Source organism: Geotrypetes seraphini, chromosome 12, assembly GCF_902459505.1.
Source record: "Geotrypetes seraphini chromosome 12, aGeoSer1.1, whole genome shotgun sequence".
Classification (NCBI taxonomy): domain Eukaryota; kingdom Metazoa; phylum Chordata; class Amphibia; order Gymnophiona; family Dermophiidae; genus Geotrypetes; species Geotrypetes seraphini.
The window spans coordinates 111,185,846-111,207,816 of record NC_047095.1 but is presented as its reverse complement, the minus strand read 5'-3'; the positions used below and the strand labels follow the sequence as shown (position 1 = coordinate 111,207,816).

The window sequence follows — 21,971 nt, the reverse complement described above, 5'->3', positions numbered from 1 at the left end:
GAAAATTTTGAATGATATATATGTTACCTGTACAGATATTAGTGTAATGTATGTAATACCTAATGTTTGTTCATTTGTATGACACTGTTTTAGATTAAAAATCAATAAAGATTAAAAAAAAAAAAAAGGATTCATAATGTTGCTCAGAATGGGTTACAAATCAGGGACTCAAAGCATTTTCCCTATCTGTGTATAATACTTTCAAAGTAATTTTTTAATGGTTATTTGTGCAGTATAGTGATTTAAAAAAATGCTCATCTCAGCAGAAACTGACAGCTCTGTTTTGGTCTTGTTTCTGTGGCTTGAGTTTAAAATAATCCTTTTTTGTATGTTTTAAGATTTTATAATACAATGCAGTGCCAAAAAAAAAACATTTTGCTCAAGATTTTAAAATTTGTTTTACACAAATATTAAATCTCCAGATTGTCTACAGCTTCCCTTTTTCCTCATTTTGTGTTGCATAGACCATCAAGAGAAACTAGAAACTTCTACTTATTTGCTTATCCAAAAATTAATGGGTGGAGATATAAGACCTTCTTAGATAGGACCCTAGCAACAATCTTGGTTAGATAAATGTATTCAGCAAGCTATGTTATCCTATTACTGTTTTCGGAAATTAACTAAGACCACTTTGTTCGATAAGTTTATTACTTAGTGAGTTTTATTATTGAAATTCTATTTTACAAATATTTGTATTTTTTACTGTATTATTGTATTTCACTGATTGTCAGGTTTTTGTTTTTTTAGTGTAAACCACCTAGAAATTTTGGTTATGGCGGTATAAAACCAAATTTACTTATCAGTAGCAGACATAAGGCCTTCTCCATTTGTCTCTAATTCTCTTCAACCACTAAATTAGTATCTGAAACTTTCAACACAAGTTTATCTTTCAAAAACATCTCTAATTGCGATGGCGCAACAAAAACAAGTTAGTCATTTACATAAGTAATAAGACACTTACATGGAAATTTGAGGAAGAAACCTGTACCCACTGCCAAAACTCTAGGCTTGAGAAGTAGTAACTGTTCCTCCTAGCTTGTGTCTGTCTGGACACATCGGGAAAAATCTTCAGTTGTTACATTGCATTAGTGCTTTCTATCCCGCCAATACCTTTCAGTTCTAGATGGTTTACAAAAAGAGTTGGCCTGGGTATTGCCAGGGAGCTTACAGAGTTGATAGATAGAGTGAGCTTATACGAATTGAAGACTAGCATGAGCGATGGGATCTGGGGGAGGGTTTATAAGATTTTTGTTACCTCATTTGACAAATTTTTTTGAAAAGTATAGTTTTCAGTTCTTTCCTGAATGTTTTGTAGTTGGTCGTCTTGGTCAGTAGCTTGGAGAGGTGGCAGTCTATTTTCGCTGCTCTGGTGGTTAGTAGTTCGTCATATAGTTTATTGCTTTGTATGCCTTTTGCTGGGGGATGGGTGAAAACAGCCTGTATTCTCTTTGGTCTTGATGTGTTATTTCTGATCAGGTAAGTTGCTGGGACCAGTTCCATTTAGGGCTTTGAAAAGGGTGCCAAAGAATTTATATTGTATGCGTGCTTGTATTGGGAGCCAGTGTGAGTCTTGGTAAGCAGTGGTAATGTGATCATATTTTTTCAATGAGTATATCAATCTGAGAGCTGTGTTTTGCATCGTTTGCAATTGTTTTAAGGTATAGGTGGGGCATGACAGGTATAGGCTGTTACAGTAGTCCAGGAGGCCCAGGATTAGCACTTGGACCATGAGTCTCAATTGTTCTTTGTTGTAGTATTTTCTGATATTTTTTAGGTTGTACATGGTTGCGAATGCCTTCTGGACTGTTTTGCTGATTTGAATTTGCATGGTGCAGCCCTTGTCTATTATTATTCCCAGCAGTTTTAGGTTGGGTTGTAGGGGGTATAGGATGGAGTTTAATTCTAGGTTTGTTATGGAGGGTGTTTTGGTTTTTTTCTAGAAGTAGGAATTTGGTTTTACTTGGTTCAACTTTAGTTTGTGGTCTCTCATCCATTGTGATATTGTTTCTAGTGTTGTATATATTTTGATTGTTGTGTCATTGGTGGATTGGCCAAAAGGCACGATGATGGTGATATCATTTGCGTAGCTGTACGAGGTTATGTCTAATTTGCTAGGCATGTGCCGAGTGTGGCTATGTAGAGGTTGAGGAGTGTTGGGGATAGTGGCAAGCCTTGGGGGACTCCGCAGGGGTTGTTCCAGGTTTCAGATTTCTCTTTCTTTGTTTTGACTCTGTATTTCCTTGAGTGGAGAAATCCTTCAAACCAGTTGTAGATTCTGCCTGTGATTCCTATTGCCTCTAGTGTTTGCAGTAAGATGTCATGATCTACTAGGTCAAATGCTGCGGTGAGGTCTAGTTGAATGAGCAGCATTTTTTTTGCCTTTGCTTAGCTGTTGTTTGGCTGTGTCTAGGAGAGAGGGTAGTAATGTTTCTGTACTGTGTTGGCCTCTGAAGCCTGATTGTGAGGGGTGGAGTAAATTGTGGTTTTCTAGGTATTCGGAGAGGAGTTTTGCTATGAAGCCTTCCACAGAACAAGCTACTACCCTCTAAGAAGCTGCTGTCATAGGTGGCTAAAAACCAAAAAAAACTCTGTGGAGTGACGATGTTCCTAAATGGACTTTATTTGAAAGTGTCAAAGTTCCAAAGGTACACTGAAATCATCCACATAAAATAATTCCATCCACATAAAAATAAATCATCCATATAAGAGCCTTAAAGGACCTAGTCCGCTAGGGATACAGGACCCAACACGGTTCGCGTTTCGACAAAAAGTCTTCTTCAGGGGTCCCTGGGGGTCCTATAAAGGTGAGTACGTGGGCCGGAAGTGAGACCAGTCTTGCTTAATAGTCGGAGCAGCCCTTACTCCACCCCCATTTTGGATGCTCCGCAGGGGGGGGGAGAGAAGCAGCAGCTTATCCATCGTCTCAGACGGCGGATTGTATCTGTATCTAGGTATTAGGCATTCCAGAACAATTGAGATCTTTTATAGATATAAAGAAGATAGTTTCCAGAAATAATTAGATGGTTAATGCTAATTCCTGATTTATATTCCTGAATGGAGCTCTTTATCCTGAGTGGTTCTGCTCCCCACCCACTTTTTTCTGGTCTAACGAGGATGTAAGAGAAGCAATAATGATATATAGATGACATTTTATTTTTCCAAATATTTTCTTCTACTAAGGCGCGCTAACCGATTTAGCGTGCGATAATTGATTTAGTGCATGCTAAAGATTAGTGTACGCTAAGGTGCCCATAGAATATAACGGTTAGCGGAGCAAGGGTTCTTGTGGAGTCGTATTTGAAATTGTAAATAAAGAATTAAAAAAAAAAAAGTATCTGACTGACTCCTCTTCAACAAAACTGAGATGGCAAAATTTCTGTTGAAAGAACTGATGAATTATTATTTGGAGAAAGAAAACATTACATGAGGGAGCTGTTGAGAGAACATTCTCCTCAGCACAAATGAGTTTTGAAATGCATTGCCGCTTAACTAATCTGAGCATCATTTTGTACTTATGCAGAATGTCCTCATCTGATGTAGAATTAGCATTAGTTCTATTCTTCTTCCATCTTCTCTCGGCACGTCATACTAATTTTCTAAAAGAACCACAAAGCCAATCGGAAAATCCTAATTTCTTTAAAACATGGTTTAGTCTTATGGAGCCAATTTTATCTAAAACGGAGATCAAATGATCAAACAAAGAGGAAACTTTGGGCCAGATTCACTAAACATACCGATCGGGTCCCAACCAGTTTGTGATCGTTCCCTGATTATTGTGCCCGATTATTCTCTCACCCAATCCGATCCGCCCATGCAAATGAGGGGAAATGGTGTGCTAAGTAGAAAGGCATCGAGTCACTAAACAGAACAAGAAACACCGATTGGGTTTGCCGATCCAAAATGAAGCGATTGCTGAGGACCATCCGCTATATACTGCCTTTGCCGACTCTCTTGTTCTCTGCTGCCCTGAAATCCCAGTATCGAGGTTACAAAACAACCCTCAAAATAAAAAATAACTGTACTTTACTCCCCATATATTCTGCAAAAAGCGCAGTGCTGTGCGAGCCCATGGTTTTAACTCATGGGTTAAAAGCGCGCTCTGTTCCATAATCTGGCTGCAGAGTGTTCTGTTCCATTAAATTAAAATGTCCACTCATGTAAACTGCAGCCACTCCTCCCCCCTTTGTTTTGACCTCGCTTGTGTGGAGAGCAAGCGCATGCACGGATCTCACCTACAGCCAACAATTATGGTCTGCATATGCGTCGCGGTCGCTCTGCAGCGATCCATGGGATCGTGGTGGGGCGTGCGTCCGATCAGATAATTTGTATGAGGACTCTAGTGAATCGGTCGTCCGGCAGAACTCGGACACGAATCGCTCAACAACGATCCAGAGCGGTAAGTTTAGTAAATCTAGGCCTTTAACATTTAAAGAAGCTGTTTCAGAAAAGACACTCGGCAAAGTATTCCCTGTTCAAAGCAGAGATCCTTCACCTGTAAAAAAATATGATGATACTTCTGAAGCAAGATGCAAGAATTCTAGCTCAAGATATATAACAAATGATATAATCCATTCATGGAATTTGATGAAAAGAAGAATTTAAAATGGAAATAGAGGGCCTCTATGGCAAAGCTGCAGCAGTGATGCTGCTGTGGCTTTGTTAAAAGGACCCAAATCAAGACAGTGTTTATGTTTAAGTTCTTATATACTGCTCTTTGTAAACCCATCAAAGTAGTTTTTACATTGAGATACTCTTGAGCATAGGCGTCGGAACAAGGGGGTGGGAGCACAGGGGCCATGGCTCTGCTTCCCTACCTACTTCCCTACCCTCTTCTGGCCGCTGTAACTTTAAATCGTTGGCGTGTAGCACATGTTCTTTTTTTCTTTCCCTTCCCTCCCCCCCTAGCGGAACCCAGCCGCACAACCTCTCTCTTCGGCTCCTGACTCCCCCCACACCTCCTCCCTGACGTTTGTTATTTTAAATCTTCGGGCAGCATCAATGAGATCAGCGTGCTGCCGTCTACCTACCCCAGAAGTCTTCATTCAGCAGCGATTTCCTGTTTCTGCATAGGCAGGCTGCAGCTGAATGAAGGGTTCTGGGGCAGGCCGACGGCAGCATGCTGATTTTTTTTTCATTTCATTTAGTTTCCCAAATCATTTATGGCGTTGTTCATTTAGGCCCATATTTCTATAAATGACACCTAACGGCACACCGACAAATCCGCACACAACAATTGTGCCCCGACAATTGCGCCCCGTGAACCATACATGGATATGTGGAAGGCCCTGATTCGCTCAGACTCCTCAGGCCCCGTCCCTTGGGACGGGGCCTGAGGAGTCTGAGCAAATCAGGGCCTTCCACTTATCCACGTATGTAAAGAGTTCTCATAATCATCCCATAAACCTTACCCAAACACTAGATAGGAAGTGAATGTTTTACGTGTAGTGTGGGAGGGGGGTCCCCCTGTCGCCCCAACCCCTATCAAAAAAGAGGGTTACTTTGTAACCCTCAAAAAGACAAATAGTAGCTGCTGTGATCGGGGCAGTATGAAGCGCAATTGTCTCGGGGCACATTTGATGGGTCACCTCCCATTCAGGTGCAAATCATTTGCATGCAAACTCCCGACTCAATCGCTCAGTGAGCGATTGAGTTGGGGCAGAGCGCTGACAATAGTGACATGAGAAGCAACCTCCTGTCACTGCTGTCAGAGCTTCTGCTGAGTTTTTTTTCAATCCGGCAGATATTTTGCGTGTATTGTAAGCATTACATCTTCATCAGTATGCCAGAAAAGCATTGGGATCATAACCCTAAGAAGAATTATGGAAAATTAAGAGGTTATGATCACCTGGGACATCCCCATCCTGACCGATAGAAAGTTGGATGCAAGAAAACCGCTTGGATCCTTTTTGGCTATATATGCGGTATATAAAGTTTTTAATAAACAAACATATACAGTAAAAGAGAAAACCATCAGAACAGCATAGAGGTGTTAGCCCTAAGTGGTGAATCATGTGGAAAGAGGGAAGATCCTCAACTACCAAGAAATGCAGCCGGAGACTAACCCCTCCCCCCCCTTTATTTACAAAATCGTAGCTCAGTTTTTAGTGCCAGCTGCATCAGTAACAGCTCCGACGCTCATAGAATTCATAGGCTTTTAACAGTGTCTTAGTTACCATCGCTTGGTTTATTAGCTAAGACCCCCCTGAGGCAGGCCTTACGGACGAAACACATACGTGTCGGGTCTTAGCAGTGAAGAAACAGATTGAGCATCACAGGTCGCCTCTTTTGTCTTCTTTTGCAGAAATATTTTTCCATCATTTTTGGGTGCCGCAGATTTCCAAGCGCACCGGGATAAGTTGCCTATACATGATCTCCAGAAAAAAAGCAATGCAAGTCCTACAGCTAGAGTTAGTAGTAAATTTGAGAGGCTGGATCGTACTCACATGCCCTGGTTTAAGAGTGAGGTTCATTCCCGTCATGAGAGCTGCAAAACTAACCCACTTGGAGAAATTGCCCTGCTCCCCGGGGACTCTAGTCCAGTGTTCTTCAACCACCGGTCCATGGACCAGTGCCGGTCCACAGAAATTTCCTGCCGGTCCACAGGGCCAGCACGTGCATCAGGCCCAAAACAGTGTTCTTCAACTGCCGGTCCACGGTGTGATCTATGCGGCGTTATCTTCGAGCCAGCTCCCTCTTGCTAACTGATTCAGTGCACAAAGCCACGGGCAGTGGCTCCTACGGGCATCCTGCGCCTGAACCGGAAGCCTTCTCTCTGGCGTTGCAACTTCAGAGGGAAGACTTCCAGGTGAGGCAAGGGATGTGCAAGGTGCAATTAGTACTATTATGGGGGCGGGGTCTGGGGTGGAGATTGGGTAGAGATGGGCGGGGTCTGGCCCACAACTTAGCCCCGTGTTCTTCAACCGCCGGTCCACGGACCGATGCCGGTCCACAGAATTATTTTTTTATTTCTGCCGGTCCATAGGTGTAAAAAGGTTGAAAAACACTGCTCTAGTCTGCGACTGTCACTGCCTCAAGCACACATATACAAAGTTGTACAGTACTATTCTGCCTGCCTCTTGTATTCTACTGTAAACGAAACATTTCACTTTGCAAGAGTTTTCATGCACTGTGAAAGCATTCCCTTGCAAGAAACTCAGGAAACAGGATATCTAGCATCAGCATGTTTGCAAGGCAGACTCTGCTTCTTCCCTCCTCCCTTTCACGCTATGTTAATAGAAAAAGAGCCATAATTAGCTTGAACAAATACACATCTGCAAGCAACCAAATGGGCATGCAGAGAGAGCAAGAAGCAGAAGAATGACCAGGCAGGTGTTAAATTCTCAATTAGGCACACGGTGGGGAAGGAGAAGGGAAACCTCCCCCCCCACCCGAGCCCTGAATCCACAGTGCTGGTAGTGTGCACTATTTTTCCAGTGTGCACTATTTTCCAACACCAACAGGAGATACTTTATAAAACTCCTTCCTTTGCTGACAGAGTCTTAGTACCTTATGCCCCCCCACCCGATCACTTAGATCTAATGATCAACATTTGCTGGTTGTTCCCTCTCTTAAATCCGATTCATAGACAACGGCGCGAAAAACAAAAGTGCGCACCGACAAATGAGCGCATCACGCGCTGCCGCGCCGCTCTAAATTACAGTTTTTAGGGGCTCCGACAGGGGGTTTTGTTGGGGAACCCCCCCAGTTTACTTAATAGACATCGCGCTGGCATTATGGGGGGTTTGGGGGGTTGCAACCCTCCACATTTTACTGTAAGCTGAACTTTTTCCCTAAAAACAGGGAAAAAGTGAAGTTTTCAGTAAAATGTGGGGGGTTACAACCCCCCACACCGCCCCCACAACGCGGCGCGATCCACGCCCCCCCGTCGGAGCGCTAAAAACAGTAATTTAGAGCGGCACGGTGGTGCGCGCTGCGCTCAATTGTCTGGGCACACCTTTATCCCAGCGCGCTTTTGACCTGACACCCTTAAATCCATTAATACACGGAGACAACGGGCTCCTTTTACTAAGGTGCGTTAGCGTTTTTAGCACATGCAGGAAATTACCCCCCGCTACGCTTCTAGAACTAGCGCCGGCTAGCGTGCGCGGCAATGTCGCGTGCGCTATTCCGCGCACCTTAGTAAAAGGAGCCCAATATATTTTTTTCAATTGTCACTCCGCAACTGTGGAATTTTTTCCCAATACACATAAGGGAAGAACGTCTCGTCTATAGGTTTAAAAGCAAGTTAAAATGCTTTTTAAAGATGCTTTTGACTGCTAGTTTTTTTATAGTTAGGTCACACTTTTTAATTCCAGCTTTTGATTTTTTTTTTTTTATCCCTCTCTATTGTTATATCCCTAACTCGTCTCATTTACTATCATACGTTGTATTTCTTCCCCCACTTCCCTTTCGGTCCTGTTTATGTTATGTGATTTATCTATGTTATTTGTAGTGACTCCCCGCTTTTGATGGTGTATTATTTTTATAGATTTGTTCATCGCTTTGTATTAAGATTAAGCGATTCATCAAATTTTAAATAAAAAACTTGAAAAAAAAACGCAAAAAAATTGGAGATGAATTTTCAGAATTTTAGCAACATGAAACAGCACGGACTTTGTCAATGACAATTCCCCCGTCATTTCTAATTACAGCACATCACTAGCTACGATAAAGCGGAGCTACGGCTCACAAAAGCAGGCTGGACAGCAATAAGGCAGGCAGTGACAGAGGCAACAGTGGCGGAAAGAGGAACGAAAGTCTTTCATGTTTAAAATTTTTCTTTTTGTTTAAGTTTTTGGCATGTGGGGCTTAAGGTACCCACTGAAAATGGACAGCAGCCTACAGAGACTGTTGTGGAAACTGGGGGAAAAAACAGCACAATTCTGAAGGCAAAGAGCAGTGATCTCCAACCTTTTTTCAGGGTTGCAAAGTGGACACAAGCAAGCTCCAGGCAGAGCAGGATTAACCGATAGGCCAAGTAGGCATGTGCCTAGGGCCCAAAATGGTCAGGGGGGCCCGATGAAGGAGGGTATCAACATTGTTTTTTCCAAACGGCGATGGGCCCCTCCAGCATCGATCAGCAACGCGGGTCCCCCCCCCGATCGGCAGCGTGGGCCCCACCCCATTCGGCAACGCAGCCCCCCCCATCGACGGAAAGTAAGACAAGCAAGCAACGTGGATAAGAAAGGCAACGGGAACTGTAATTGTGTAAGCGGTGCTACTTGCCCAAAGTTTCCCTCTGACGCAGCTTCCTGTTTCCGTCTGGGCGCATGGTGGGGTGGGGCGGGGTGGGGCAGTGTACTTGTGTGCCTAAGGGCCCTCGATGAATTAATCCTGCCCTGGCTCCAGGGGCCACCAAAAGATTTTAGGTTTACATATGCAATTTTAAATACTAATTTTGATTCTACAAGGATATATTTTTTTTAAAAAAAATTCACTTCCCCACCCCCTTTTACAAAACCACAGAATGGCTGTTTCAGCCACTCGCTTGTTGTCTGTGGCTTTGGCTCCAGACAAGGACTGGATACTAAAACTCTTCTTTAAACATAGATCCAAAGACTTCCTGGGACATCATATTCAGATTTTTCCTGATGTCTCTAGAGAGACTCAAAAAAGAAGGAAAGAATTTCTACTTCTGAAACCTGGAGTGACTCAAATAGGGGGTATTTTCTTTTTGAGATATCCATGTAAATGTGTAGTTAGATATTTATCCTTGAAATATATTTTTACAGAGCCATCTCATCTGCTAAGTTTTCTCTCAATGAAACGTCTTGAGAAAGAATAACTGCTCCTAAGGAAGGTCAGCTCCCAGTACTGCAGTAGACATGGTTTTCCTGTCAACTTATTTGACTGATTTTGTTCTACTCTTTAAATCTTGGATCCAATTATTGAGGACTAGTATGCGATCAAATCAGTTTCTCTTTATTTTATTTATGTACTTTTATTTTCAAATCTAACTGTCTAACTGCCGTTGTACAGGGCCATGGTGAGACCTCATCTGGAGTACTGTGTGCAATTCTGGCGGCCACATTACAGTAAAGATGTGCGCAGAATTGAATCGGTTCAGCGGACGGCCACCAGGATGATCTCGGGGCTCAAGGGTCTCTCGAACGAAGAGAGACTGACCAAATTGCAGCTCTACACTCTCGAGGAACGTAGGGAGAGGGGAGACATGATCGAAACATTTAAGTGCCTCACGGGACGTGTCGAAGTGGAAGATGATATTTTCTTTCTCAAGGGACCCTCGGCCACAAGAGGGCACCCGCTCAAACGCAGGGGCGGAAAATTTCATGGCGACACCAGAAAGTATTTCTTCACAGAGAGAGTGGTTGATCATTGAAACAAGCTTCCAGTGCAGGTGATCAAGGCAGACAGCGTGCCAGACTTTAAGAATAAATGGGATACCCATGTGGGATCCCTACGAGGGTCAAGATAAGGAAATTGGGTCATTAGGGCATAGACAGGGGGTGGGTAAGCAGAGTGGGCAGACTTGATGGGCTGTAGCCCTTTTCTGCCATCATCTTCTATGTTTCTATTACTGTATATTTTCAATTTTGGGAACTTAGTTTATTATGTCTTTGACCGCACTTTGCTGTACAAGATGTATATGCTTGGTAATATTATAAAATTCTATAAATTAAAAAACAAAACAAAACACAGAAGAGTTTTTTAGCGATGGCCGATGCGCTGAATGCTATTTGCGGCTCTGTCGTTCATAGGAACTCTATGACCATTGTAGCTGCTGCTAAAAACTTCTTGCATGGTTTTGTAAAGGGGGGGGGTATTTTTTGATTTATTAATAGTTGCAAAAGCCATAAACTATGGAAGGAAGTGAAGGAAGGCTTGATAGATTTATTCTCTCTACTAGTTTTTCCCTTACTGGGGGGATCTTTTACTAAGGCGTACTAGCCGATTTAGCTTACGCTAAATGCTTACGCGCCCATTATATTCTATGGACCCGTTAGCTTTTAGCGCAAGCTTAATAAAAGACCCCCTGGGTTCCTAACAGATTTCCAAGAAAATATATCTACAAGTATCATGCTTCTCTTCTGCTCTTCGACAGAACAGGACAAATTGTATTTTTGCTGCTAAATTGCAATGTTTTCCTTTTTATTTTAATTTTTTTACATTGATGTTGATCTCCCATGTTGTCTTTTGTTAGTAGCAGAATGTGAAATTTTTGTTAGCTTATTTTCCTTTTTATCTTTCTGTTTTTCTGACTACTTTTCCTGTGTGACGTCATATACAAGGATAAGATTGAGTGAGCATAAATATCGAATCAGTACCCAGAATTTGCAAGCCCCGATGGTTGCCCACCGGATATTGAAAAAACATTCTTGGGAGGATATTAGGTGCCATGTCATTGATCAGAATATTCAAGGGAGGCTGGGTGGCAATTTTGAGAGAGCTTTAAATCTCAGGGAGCAACGCTGGATTTACAGGCTTAATACGGTAGAGCCTGAGGGGTTGAATGCGGAAGTGGAGTGGACCACGTTAATTTGAGGCCCCACCAATGCTCGGGCGTTATCTTGGTGAGGGCGCAGGCACCTCTCCGCCCCTCCCCCCCCACTGCCACGCAGCGACGCTGCTTCCCTTCCCAATACTTCTGTAACCTTCCTGGCGTGAGCAGCAACTCCTGACCTGCCGTCGCGCCAGCTTTGGCTCTTCCTCTGATGTCACTTCCTGGACTCTTGCCTAGGAAGTGACTATGTTTATGTGTAAAACAGACAATAAAAATTGGACCTCGCAGAAGACTTTCCGTGCCTCAGTCTCGTAGAACAAGCCCACGATGATGCGAGCATCTTGACGCTGAAAGGTAAGAATTATGAGACAGTTAAAGATACGAAGAAGAATATTGCTGGCAATCTATGTTAAACTAAAGCACAAACAGACATTTATAAGAAAAGGGAGAAAGCAAAATAATAGAGTAGTTAGTGAAGGGTCAATATTCAGAGTGATTTAACCAGCCAGAAAAGGTTTCTGGATGGTTAAATCACGTGTGCAGGGTTATCTGCTGATATGAGCGGCACTTAACTAGTTAATGCTACTGAATATCACCGCTGGTAGGGTTATCATATGTCCGGGAAAACCCAGACATGTCGGGCATGGAGGAAGTCACATAGCGCCCATGCATGTGCGAACTTCCTGCCTGCCTGCAGTGGGAAGCAGGGCTAGGGCGGGCTTGGGGGGCGGGCCCGGATTTTCTAGACGGAAAATCTGGCAGCCCTAATCTGGGTGCCCAGGAGGATTTCCAAAACCCAGCAGTTTGCCTGGGTTTTGGAAGGCCTCGTGCTTGGGGCTGCATCTGGAGGGCGCGGATGTCGATGCGATGATGTCATATGCGGATGCGTGCGCATGTGACCTCATCGCGTCAATGTCTGCGCCAGTGCGGAGGTCCTCGAGATGCGGCCTGGAGCTCAGGGAAGGAGATACGAGGTTTGTGTGGGGTGGGATTGGGGATAGAACGGAGCAGGGCCATGTGTCCTCTTATTTTTTTATTTTTTCTTTTTTAAGAGGAAATCTGGTAACTCTAACCACTGGCATTTAAACCTGACAGTCCAAGGCGGAGTCAGCCCTTATATAGTTAAGTGCCTATATTCAGCATTTAACCATATAAGTTTAGCGTTCAAATTGGACCACATAAAAGTCAGTCCTATCTTTATATGGTTTCACATGTGTGGATAGGTGCTGAATATCGCACTTAACCATGTAAGAAATAGTCAGTCATATAAACCTGAGTGTGGTCTGGCAGCAGTTTAAAAAAATGTTCACCGCCCCCAGCTGAATATCAACCCCTGAGGAGAGGCAGAAAGAGAAAAATAATGGGCAAAAAAGAGGAGTGGCTGGCTCAGTGAGGATAGGGAGGTAGGAAAGAAAGGGAAGAACGTGGACTTAGAAGAATGGTGGTTCACCAGCAGAGACGGATGAAAGACAATATGGAGGAAGGGGAGGTAAGAAAGTTGAGAGATGAAATAAGAAGAAAAAGAAGGTGAGTAAGAGACACAGATTAAAAGATAGAACAGCAGCAAAAGGAGGAGGAAGACAAGAAGAAAAGGGATGAAGTTTCTACCTTTAGATTCTTCACTGGCACCGCAGGGTCAGAAAAAAAGCTCTGTCGGAAAGTGATCTCTATGCCAGCCTCTTTTACACGTTCCTCTAAATCATCCAGTGTCTGTAGGAGGGTAGAGAACACAGGGTAAGAGGAAGTTAAGAGGTTTTGGGCCACCAAAGGTCTTCAGCACAGAGAGATTTACAACACAGGGCTGTAGGAAGAGAACAAGAGCAATTGTAACAGGTTTATGGATCATCATGGAACAGTCTACCTGGTCATCTGAGGTTATGCACAGAATGTGTCAACTTTAAGAAATTATTAAAGACCCAACTATATGTCGATACCTATATGACGGTAGTAGAAACAGCTCTCGTGCCCTATACATGTAAACCATGAATATTGCCTATGTTTATGTTTTTATAGATATGCAGATAATGAATATTGCCTTGTCAATGATCTTATGAAATTTTTATGAATGTATTTGATACTGGAAACCGCCTAGATTCTAGGCGATATACAAATGTGTTAAATAAAGAGTAAAGAAGGATGGACTATTGTATGGGATAATAAAGTGAATAAGTAATGTGTATGAGACAGAGTATTGATCAAGTAGATAGAGAAATAGACGGAGGAGGCCATGGACTGAATGAAAATGATGGAGAAAAGGATATGGCTGCATTGATCGGTTAATATGAGCGAATAGAGGACAGCTGCAGATACAGATGTGGCTAGATGGAAAGGGAAAGAGAATTGGATTTGATAGTCTGCCTTTCTGTGGTTACATTCAAAGCAGTTTATATACAGTGGTACCTTGGATTACGAGCATAATCCGTTCCAGCAGCATGCTCGTAATCCAAAACGCTCGTTTATCAAAGCAAAGTTCCCCATAGAAAATAGTGGCAACACCGAAGATTTGTTCCAGAACACGGGGTCTGCATCCAAAATGGGGGTGGAGTAAGGGCTGCTCCGACTATTAGGCAAGACTGGTCTCACTTCCGGCCCACGTACTCACCTTTATAGGACCCCCAGGGACCCCTGAAGAAGACTTTTTGTCGAAACGCGAACCGTGTTGGGTCCTGTATCCCTAGCGGACTAGGTCCTTTAAGGCTCTTATATGGATGATTTATTTTTATGTGGATGGAATTATTTTATGTGGATGATTTCAGTGTACCTTTGGAACTTTGACACTTTCAAATAAAGTCCATTTAGGAACATCGTCACTCCACAGAGTTTTTTTTGGTTTTTAGCCACCTATGACAGCAGCTTCTTAGAGGGTAGTAGCTTGTTCTGTGGAAGGCTTCGTAGCAAAACTCCTCTCCGAATACCTAGAAAACCACAATTTACTCCACCCCTCACAATCAGGCTTCAGAGGCCAACACAGTACAGAAACATTACTACCCTCTCTCCTAGACACAGCCAAACAACAGCTAAGCAAAGGCAAAAAAAATGCTGCTCATTCAACTAGACCTCACCGCAGCGTTTGACCTAGTAGATCACGACATCTTACAGCAAACACTAGAGGCAATAGGAATCACAGGCAGAATCTACAACTGGTTTGAAGGATTTCTCCACTCAAGGAAATACAGAGTCAAAACAAAGAAAGAGAAATCTGAAACCTGGAACAACCCCTGCGGAGTCCCCCAAGGCTTGCCACTATCCCCAACACTCCTCAACCTCTACATAGCCACACTCGGCACATGCCTAGACAAATTAGACATAACCTCGTACAGCTACGCAAATGATATCACCATGTACCTGTCGGGTGCCGGGTGCTGCAGCGCCGTCTCCTCCGTCCGTCATCCGAAGAAGAACCCCACAGTGCCGCTTCGGGGGGGGGGGATGCCTCTAATGTCCGCCAGCCGCCGGAGAACCCCGCAGTGCCGCTTCAAAGGGATGCCTCCTCCATCCGCCGGCCAGCCCTCCACGTCGGATGCCCCCCGCATGCTGGAGAGCCCCCACCTGAGCCCACGCAGCCGAGTGCCGCCCCACCCGCACGCCGCGTACAACGCCGATGATTGACGCTGTGCGTATCACACGCAACGCGCAGGCGGGACGGCACCCGGCCGCACAGGCCCAGACAGAGGTCCTCCAACCTGCGGAAGGCACCCGACGTGGAAGGATGGCCGGAATACGGAAGAGGAATCCCCCGAAGCGCCGCTTCCTGGACTGTAAGTGCTCATTTATCAGGGCAGTGCTCGGTTTGCGAGTCAAAAGTTTGCTGAGTGTTTTTGCTCATCTTGCAAACCGGGTTACTCGCAAGCTGAGGTTCCGCTGTATTATATAAGAAGATTTATAAATACAAATTTATAAATAAGAATGCAACAGGGTTGTGCAAATAACTGAAAAGGATTCAGAACAGAGCAGTGCATTAGATTGGTAGGTGAGGATTATATGAAAAACAGAATGGATTAGTAGGTTTAGGGTGTATGTAATAAATACTGTGCAAGTTCAAGTTAAATATCATATACTAGTGTTTAAGCCCGTTACATTAACGGGTGCTAGAGTAGATGTCTGTCTGTTTTTTGTTTTTTTTCTTTCTCTTTCTCTCTCTCTCCTTGGACACAGGCTGTCAGTCTGTCTCTCTGGCCCCGTCTGTCTGTCTCATTCTTTCTTTCTCCTCTCTCTCTCTCCTTACATTAACGGGTGCTAGAGTAGATGTCTGTCTGTTTTTTGTTTTTTTTCTTTCTCTTTCTCTCTCTCTCCTTGGACACAGGCTGTCAGTCTGTCTCTCTGGCCCCGTCTGTCTGTCTCATTCTTTCTTTCTCCTCTCTCTCTCTCCTTGGCTTCTGTCTGTCTGTCTCATTCTTTCTTTCTCTCTCTCTCTCTCCTTGGCTTCTGTCTGTCTGTCTCATTCTTTCTTTCTCTCTCTCTCTCTCTCCTTGGCTTCTGTCTGTCTGTCTCATTCTTTCTTTCTCCTCTCTCTCTCTCTCCTTGGCTTCTGTCTGTCTGTCTCATTCTCTCTGTCTCTCATTCTTTCTTTCTCTCTCTCTCCTTGGACACAGGCTGTCAGTCTGTCTCTCTGGCCCCGTCTGTCTGTCTCATTCTTTCTTTCTCCTCTCTCTCTCTCTCCTTGGCTTCTGTCTGTCTGTCTCATTCTCTCTGTCTCTCATTCTTTCTTTCTCTCTCTCTCCTTGGACACAGGCTGTCAGTCTGTCTCTCTGGCCCCGTCTGTCTGTCTCATTCTTTCTTTCTCTCTCTCCTTGGCTTCTGTCTGTCTGTCTCATTCTCTCTGTCTCTCATTCTTTCTTTCTCTCTCTCTCCTTGGCCGCTGTCTGTCTGGATTTTTTTTTTTTTTTTGGGGGGGGGGGGGTTTCTCTCCTTGGACGCTGACTGGCTGTCTGTCTTTTTTCTTTGCCTCTCTCCTTAGCTGCTGTCTGTCTCTTTCTTGCTGTCTGTCTCTCTCCCTGGCCCTCTTTCTTTCTGTATGTCTCTGTCTCTCTCTCTGGCCCCCTGCCTGCCTATATTTTTCTGTTGTGCCATCCCTGACTGGCTCTCCATTGCCCCCTTCTGTCTTCCCCTCCAGCACACCCCTCCTCCAAAGCATCCCCCTTTCTCTCTCCCTGACTGTCTCTCCATGGCCCCCTTCTGCCTTCCCCCCCAGAGCAAAGCTGTCTGCTCCCCCAGCACACCCCTCCCCCCAAAGCAGCCCCCTTTTCCTCTCCCTTACTGTCTCTTCGTGGCCCCCTTCTGTCTTCCACTCAGCACACCCCTCCCCCCAAAGCAGCCTCCTTTCCCTCTCCCTGACTATCTCTCTATGGCCCCCTTCTGTCTTCCCTCCCAGAGCAAAGCTGTCTGTCCCCCCAGCACACCCCTCCCTCCAAAGCAGCCCCCTTTCACCTGCAGTACTGGCACGACACCCTCCAGCCGTTCCTAAACTGCCACTGAAATTCCTCCATGCGCCACCAGCCGTTGTAAGCTGCCTCGCGCGCCTCCTCAAGCCATCGAATACCACAGCCTCCTAAGTGTGCATGCCCGCTTAGAGGATTATTATAGAGGATAACAGAATGATGAATGAATAAAGCCAGAAGGAAGAAAAAGATAGATTGATGGGTGGTAACAGGATAATACTATAAAGAATACGGATCAGAGCAATGTCAACTAGAGGATTACCCATACACCTATAAAATCCTTGTTTTCCCACATCTCTGTTTTTTAATGGGAGATTTTAATAATTACAGGATCTATATCAATTCTTATCCCCACCTGGAAAATGTTTAATTCAGTTTTGTCACTCCCCTAGTTTGACTGTTTCCAACTGGCAGATACAGTTTTACAAACCCTTAAGATATAAAATACTGAACGGAGTGGAAATGGTAGATGTGAATCCTTTATTTATTGTTTCAGAAACTACAAGGACTAGAGGGGCCACACAATGAAGCTACCAAGTAGTAAATTTAAAACACGTCAGATAAATCATTTCTTCACTCAATGTGAATTTAACTCTGGAATTAGTTGTCAGAGAATGTGGTAAAAGTAGCTAGCTTAGCAGGGTTTAAAAAAAATAAAGGTTTGGACAAGTTCCTGAAAAGAAAAGTCCATAAACCGTTATTAAGATGGGATTATGAAAATCCACTGTTTATTCCAGGGATAAGCAGCATAATACCTATTTTACTCTTTTGGGATCTTGCCAGGTACTTGTGACCTGGATTGGCCACTTTTGGAAACAGGATACTGGGCTTGAATATAATAATAATAATAGTTTATTTTTATATACCGCCATACCCATGCGAGTTCAAGGCGGTTTACATTGAGTTACATTAGGGTCTGCATAGACAGGCAGGTTTACAATTATTTGTCAGAATTACAGATTTGTTATTAGAATTACAGAGTAACAGAGTTTCAATTATTTATCAGCTTTATTTGGACTAGACAGATGATGCGGAAAGAGGGGAAAAAAGGGGGAAGGCCTCATAAGGGGGCCAGATTGGGGAGGGGGGGAGATATTGTCAGGGGGGGGAACAGTTCGGGTCTTGTTTGCGGAATAGGTAAGTTTTAAGTGATTTTCTGAACCCGAGGTAAGTGGGGGCCTCTAGTATCATTTGTGCTAGCCATGGGTTCAGCTTGGTTGCTTGGAAGGCGAAAGTTCTGTCAAGGAATCTTTTGAAGTGACAAAGTTTGGGTGAGGGGAAGGCGAACAGTTGAATACGACGGGATTTCTTGTTGGTGCGGTAGAGGTTGAAGTGAGGGTTGATGTAACTTGGTGAGGAACCATTTACCGCCCTGTAACAGAAGCATGCGAATTTGTAAAGGACTCTAGACTCGAAAGGCAGCCAGTGGAGTTGGTGGTAGAATGGGGTGACGTGTTCCCATTTCTTTAGGCCAAAGATGAGGCGCACAGCGGTATTCTGGATTATTTTTAGTCTCCTGGTTGTTTTCTTCGTGGCGTTAAGGTATATGATGTTGCAATAATCTAGAATGCTGAGGATGGAGGATTGTACAAGAAGGCGGAAGGAAGTGTCATTGAAGTATTTTTTTATAGTGCGAATGTATATTTGATCCCAGAATGGCAAAGCTTATGTACTTATTCTCATATTTTGGGTTGGCCTGGTAGCCCAGTGGCAGTGTTGTTTAACTTCAGGTCAGGTCATCCACTGCTCAGGCTGACCAGAGCTCGCAAAGGTGAGGAGACAGCCTTCATAGTCCCTGGGGGGGGGGGGGGCAAGGAGTATCAGTCATTGTGCAATAGCAATACCTAATAGCCAGATGATGTGGTAAGAGCAGATAACGTAGCTGGTTTTAAGAAAGGTTTGGACAAGTTCCTGGAGGAAAAGTCCATAGTCTGTTATTGAGAAAGACATGGGGGAAGCCACTGGATTGGTAGCATGGAATGTTGCTGCTCTTTGAGATTCTAGAATCTTGTTACTCTCTGGGATTCCGGAATCTTGCTATTCTTTGAGATTCTGTATGGAATGTTGCTACTCTGGATTTTGGCCAGGTACTAGTGACCTGGATTGGCCACCGTGAGAACGAGCTACTGGGCTTGATGGACCATTGGTCTGACCCAGTAAAGCTATTCTTATGTTCTTATGTTTATTTACCTTTGATATACTGTTAACAGGGTCTAAAAAGGCATCAAGGCGGTTTACATACAATATGTCTAAAATACGTTTAAAAAATGATATGCATGGAAGTGAAGCACAATTTTGGCCATTGACTGTCATTACAATGGCTGAGGTATGTGAGTCGGAAGGGAGTGTGAACTAGGTAAAGAAATCTGATTATTGCAGATCCCCAAATTAGGTCTGAATCATCTGGAAGCAAAAAAGGAACAAGAGGAAATGACAGAGTCCAAAAATAGCTCTCCGTTCTCAACTTATTTTATTTACTTCCTTCTTCAGAAAATACATCAATGTGTACAGCTCTAAAGGCCTCTCTTCCTGTTATCATAAATCTGTGTCAATACCATGCCCTCGGTAGTGATTTGGGAGATCTTAATATCATAGAGGTATCACCCTAGCTAATGTTTTGAATAATGTACTGTACTCTAGTATTTTATCATTTTCAGTTTTACTCCTACCTTGAGTAGGAGTTAGGCACCAAAAGTTTGTATTTTAACATTATTCTGGCTTGGAATATCTACTTTTAAACACCTTAAAACACAAGGGGGTCAAGATTCCAATGACAAATCTGCAACTGCTAAATGGATAACTTTTGGATGAAAAATAATAAATAGGAGAGATACCTCCTATAAGTCAGAATAACTACTAAACAATTAAATTAGGGATAAAAGAAGATCAGTGTCTGCTATCGAGTATTTAATATTGAATTAGCCTGCTTAACTTAAAGAGTCGTCATTGCCTGGATGGGTAGCATGGAATATTGCTACTCCTTGGGTTTTGGCCAGGTACCAGTGACCTAGATTGGCCAACGTGAGAACGAGCTACTGGGCTTGATGGACCATTGGTCTGACCCAGTAAGGCTATTCTTATGTTCTTGAAATGTAATTTTGAATTTAGAATTTCCTATAGGGGGAGGGGCCCTAGGCACTTGGGCCAATCAGGCCCTAGGATCCTGTGGGTTGGGCGGGCCCACCTCATTTGGATAGAGGCGGGCCTTCTGGCCGGACGGTGCGAAGACCCGTCCGGCCAACTTGGCGGTAAGTTTGAAGGGGGTTCCAGGGTGGGGGTTTCATTGGGAGGGGGTCCGGCAGGAGAAGGTGATCTTCGGGGGGAGTGTTGGGGAGGGCATTTTGTTTGTTTGGGGAATTCTGGCAGGAGGGATTGGGTACCCTTCTGCCATCAATCTTTGGGGGGGCGGGTTCTTTCAGCAGGAGGGGTTGGGCACCCTCCTGCCGCAAACATTGGGGGGGGGTTTGGGGAGACTGGCGGCCGTAGCCGCGGATGCTATACTAATTGGGGCAGGGAGATCCCTTGCCACGATACAGTATAGCGGCCACGTCTACTTACCATGTAGGCCAGCATTTTGCTAGCCTACATTGTAAACGTTTCCCGCTCTACTAGGGAGACACGTAGGGCCGCCTAGGTTTGCCTAAGGCTACCGCCTAGCCTTAGGCAAGCTTAGGCAGGCTTATGGGCCTCCCTAGGCACCCGGAGGCGCCTTCAATATAGGCAGCCTGCCAGGGGAGCATTTTTTTTAGAAAACGTGCCTCCTGATTGGCTGATTAGACAGCTGTAGGACGCCTACAGCTGCCTACAATCGGGACGCACTTTGCAGAATCAGGGCCTAAGAGCCTTGAGGACTATTTCAGGAGAAATATCTACATACCCTTCTTCATGCTTTAATAATCTCAAAATTGGATTGTTGCAACATTGTGTACTTGGGGCCCTCAAATAGGAATCTGAAAAGATTACAAACTTTGCAGAATACTGCAAGAAAAGTTCTAGGCTTCAAGAAAACATTTGATAGGGTAACACCTCTTTATTTGCAATATCATTGGCTACCCGTTTGTTATAGAATCCAATTTAAAACTCTGTTCCTTGCGCATAGTGTTTCCTACTCTCTACAGCCTGCTTATTTCCATTCGTATTTGATTCCTTACTCGCCATTAAGAACCTTGTGATCGATTAATGATAACAGAATGGCAATACCCTCTGTTTATAGAGCTAGGTGGGAGTCTACTCATAATAAAGCATTCTACTTTGCAGTTCCGAATTTATGGAATCATATATCACGAAAGTTAAGATGAGAGGCAAATTTAAAATCTTTCAAAATTATGCTAAAAACGGTGCTCTTTAAAGAAGCATTTGGGCACGATTTAAATCAATCCGATATTACATATTCTAAATGTTCTAGATCGTCAGTCAGCAGTCTGGCGAAATTTTAAAACCTCAATGGTATTTTTATGATTTTATTTAGCAGTGAATGTTTTTGGTATGTTTGTTGTTTGTATGGTTAGATTTATCCTGCTTAACGATGGAGGGGTTTTGGGTTTTTTTTTTAAAAGAGTGAATGTTTCTTAGTACGTTTGCTGTTTGTATGGGTCAGGTCTATCCTATCTAACAATGGCGTTCTTTTTTTTTATTTACGGTATTTTATTTTACTTTTATTGTATTCTGTAAACCGCTTGGACCAGTGAAATGAACGAGCCGTATAACAAGATTAATAAACCATAAACCATAGATTGTGAGCCCACCAGGACAGAGAGGGAAAATGCTTGAAGTACTTTTATATAAACCACTTTGAGTGTGATTGTGTAACTATAAAAAAGTGGTACTGTATACAAGTTCCATAAGAACATAAGAATTGCTACTGCTGAGTCAGACCAGTGGTCCATCATGCCCATCAGTCCGCTCACGCGGCGGCCCTCTGGTCTAAGATCAGCACCCTAACTGAGACTAGCCCTACCAGCGCATGTTCTTGTTCAGCAGAAACTTGTCTAACTTTGTCTTGAATCCGTGGAGGGTGTTTTCCCCTACAACAGCCTCTGAAAGAGCGTTCCAGCTCTCTACCACTCTCTAGG

General features: G+C 43.9%; 1 protein-coding gene across 1 annotated transcript in view; it reads right to left on the bottom strand.

Annotated features, from left to right (window-relative positions):
• GABBR1 (gamma-aminobutyric acid type B receptor subunit 1) overlaps nt 1-21,971 on the bottom strand; it is a 169,916-nt gene that overhangs the window by 92,617 nt on the left and 55,328 nt on the right. The window contains exons 4-5 of the mRNA XM_033915912.1: nt 13,070-13,171; nt 11,743-11,808 (exon numbers count right to left, since the gene is read on the bottom strand). Of these exons, the coding sequence (XP_033771803.1) occupies nt 11,743-11,808; nt 13,070-13,171 (168 nt within the window). The remainder of the gene's footprint in view (nt 1-11,742; nt 11,809-13,069; nt 13,172-21,971) is intronic.